Source organism: Etheostoma spectabile, chromosome 15, assembly GCF_008692095.1.
Source record: "Etheostoma spectabile isolate EspeVRDwgs_2016 chromosome 15, UIUC_Espe_1.0, whole genome shotgun sequence".
Taxonomy (NCBI): Eukaryota; Metazoa; Chordata; class Actinopteri; order Perciformes; family Percidae; genus Etheostoma; species Etheostoma spectabile.
Window position 1 is genome coordinate 18,324,923 of NC_045747.1, and position 2,328 is coordinate 18,327,250.

Genomic DNA, 2,328 nt, shown 5'->3' on the forward strand with positions numbered 1-2,328 from the left:
TGGTAGTAAGAAGGTGTTATTGAAAAGTAAAAAAAAGGCTGAAAAAGGGACAAAAATGTCAAATTTTTGTCTGTTTTTGACCTGGGAGGACATCACAAGGGTTAACATGAGTCTAACATTTTATTAGCAAATATAAATCCCCTCTGCTTACTGGCCTATAGGTTGATAGTCACCAAGGCAGCCATCCACAGATACAGTTAACAAGGATTCACTGTGTGTATGTATTATAACAGTTTAACAGTAAAAGATGATTTATAAAATTATGCCAACAATTATTACTTTTTTAGCTTAGTATGCTATGCAAAAACAGTTATGTATATGTAAAGGCTGTAGGCTGCCCTGCATGTTATTGTAGGTCCAGTTTAATTTGTTAGGGGGGTCCCTGGTCTATCTCTCTTTCAGTTAAGGGGTTCTTGGTTTAAAAAACACTGAAGACCCCTGCTCTCGCTAGATAGTCTAACTAGCTGTCTGAATTTACCCTGCAGAGATCCGACAAAAGGTTAACCATAGTCCTCATAAATCCACCAAAGTTTAAAATGCCAACACAAAGGTAGCCCAAGGCAACAGACGTCCGGCCTAAATTAGTGAAATCCAGCAAATTGTCCAGCGGCAATGGAGCAATCCTGGAAGTGGACCGTCAAGCACACAGACTAGTGATACACAGACTAAGGATGGGAACCTCTTAAAACCAACCATCAAAACAACCAAACTATCCCTTTTGCAGTCTCTTCCATGTGTGTCAGTGCTGTTATCTGATGACACAGTAACACGCTAAGTTCAAATAAACGTCTCCAAACATGGCTGCTGTGACTGGCTCTCATTTAAAGCTCTGACTCTGTGACCTCTGACCTGCTTGTGTGGATTTCCTTCGGGCCTTCTTGATATCCTCCTCCGTCTTGTTGCTGAGTTTGATCTCCAACTGCTGGGTCTTTACCTCCAGATCTTTCTGCCTGTCTGCCAGGGCTTTACGCGCCTGTGTCACACACACACACACACACACACACACACACACACACACACCACAAACACACACCACACACACAAACACACACCACACACACACACACACACACACACACACACACACACACACACACACACACACACACACACACACACACACAAACGTGTGAATGTAGAAACAATGAGTCATTCCAGCATAATCCTCAGATTTACTGTACCTACATCTATTACAAGAATCATTACGGCCTTTTCATATTGGCTACACGCTCCGATCCTGGTCTCATCCTTTAATCTTTCTTAATCCATATCGAGTCTTTTTCTTCTCATTCTATACTGAGGCACCTCTCCGAAGGTCATGCTGCAATAGTGCTTCAAAGGTAAACATACAGTGACGGAGGTACCAAGAAAATCTATTTTTTAAAGACTAAAACAGAAAGAAGACATGTAGGATGGAAACCCACTGGGTGCTACTGAGTGTGTGTGTATGTGTGTGTGTGTGTATGTGTGTGTGTGTGTGTGTGTGTGTGTGTATACAGAGGAAACAAATCCATTCATGAAATGATTTTAGCATGTGGGAAGCACTTAAGTACCAACATGTTCCATGTGTAGGAGTCACTGAGGCTCTTTTCATTATGTAACTTTCTGATCTAGACAAACACTAATGTGTACTTTCTTGTGCACCTAGACCATCACTATTTGGCGGTTAACAGTGGCCAGTTAGGAATGATGGGAAAACAGTTTACAGTATTTGTACAAATATTACATCTGCCACCTGAAAATGCCCTTTGCGCTGTATCTGGACTACAATCCATTACCAATAACAATTAAATTATAATTAATTTATTAAATAAACAATTAATCTACTGGCATGTCAGACTCAGTACCTTCTCTACACTTGTGTAGCGACTCGCCAGCTGCTTCCTGAGGTCGGCGATGTGATGGTCGTACTTTTTCAGGTCCTTCTTGAAGTTGTCGCACCTGAACGTCAGTAAGGGCTTTTCTACCTCAGTGTGGAGCTGTGAAAACAAGTCTCTCAGCTGTTGGTTATTTAATAATTCTTCATGTGTCATGTAAAAGAAAATGGCCAACAACCTTCTATCCTACCGTACGCACTGTGTTTTGCAGTGCTTTGCTGTGTTTCAGTTGTCTCATGACCATATGACATCCTGGGTTATGTATCACATGTGCACAAAGTTAAAAAATGTTACAAGAATAGGTTTACATGGTTTCAATTTTCCAAAAACATCATATTTTTGTTGTACCACACATTGCTGCCCACTCAAAACAGCATGGATGTTTTTTTCCCAAGCTCGTATGCTTGTGGAAGCACCAGAGACACAAACTAATACCCCAAATCCAAGAAAA

General features: G+C 41.1%; 1 protein-coding gene across 3 annotated transcripts in view; it reads right to left on the reverse strand.

The window, feature by feature from the left end:
- gas7a (growth arrest-specific 7a) overlaps nucleotides 1–2,328 on the reverse strand; it is a 42,168-nt gene that overhangs the window by 7,369 nt on the left and 32,471 nt on the right. For all 3 annotated transcript variants that reach the window (XM_032538198.1, XM_032538200.1, XM_032538199.1), the window contains 2 exons: nucleotides 1,848–1,979; nucleotides 850–973 (listed from right to left, as the gene is read on the reverse strand). In XM_032538198.1, the coding sequence (XP_032394089.1) occupies nucleotides 850–973; nucleotides 1,848–1,979 (256 nt within the window). The remainder of the gene's footprint in view (nucleotides 1–849; nucleotides 974–1,847; nucleotides 1,980–2,328) is intronic.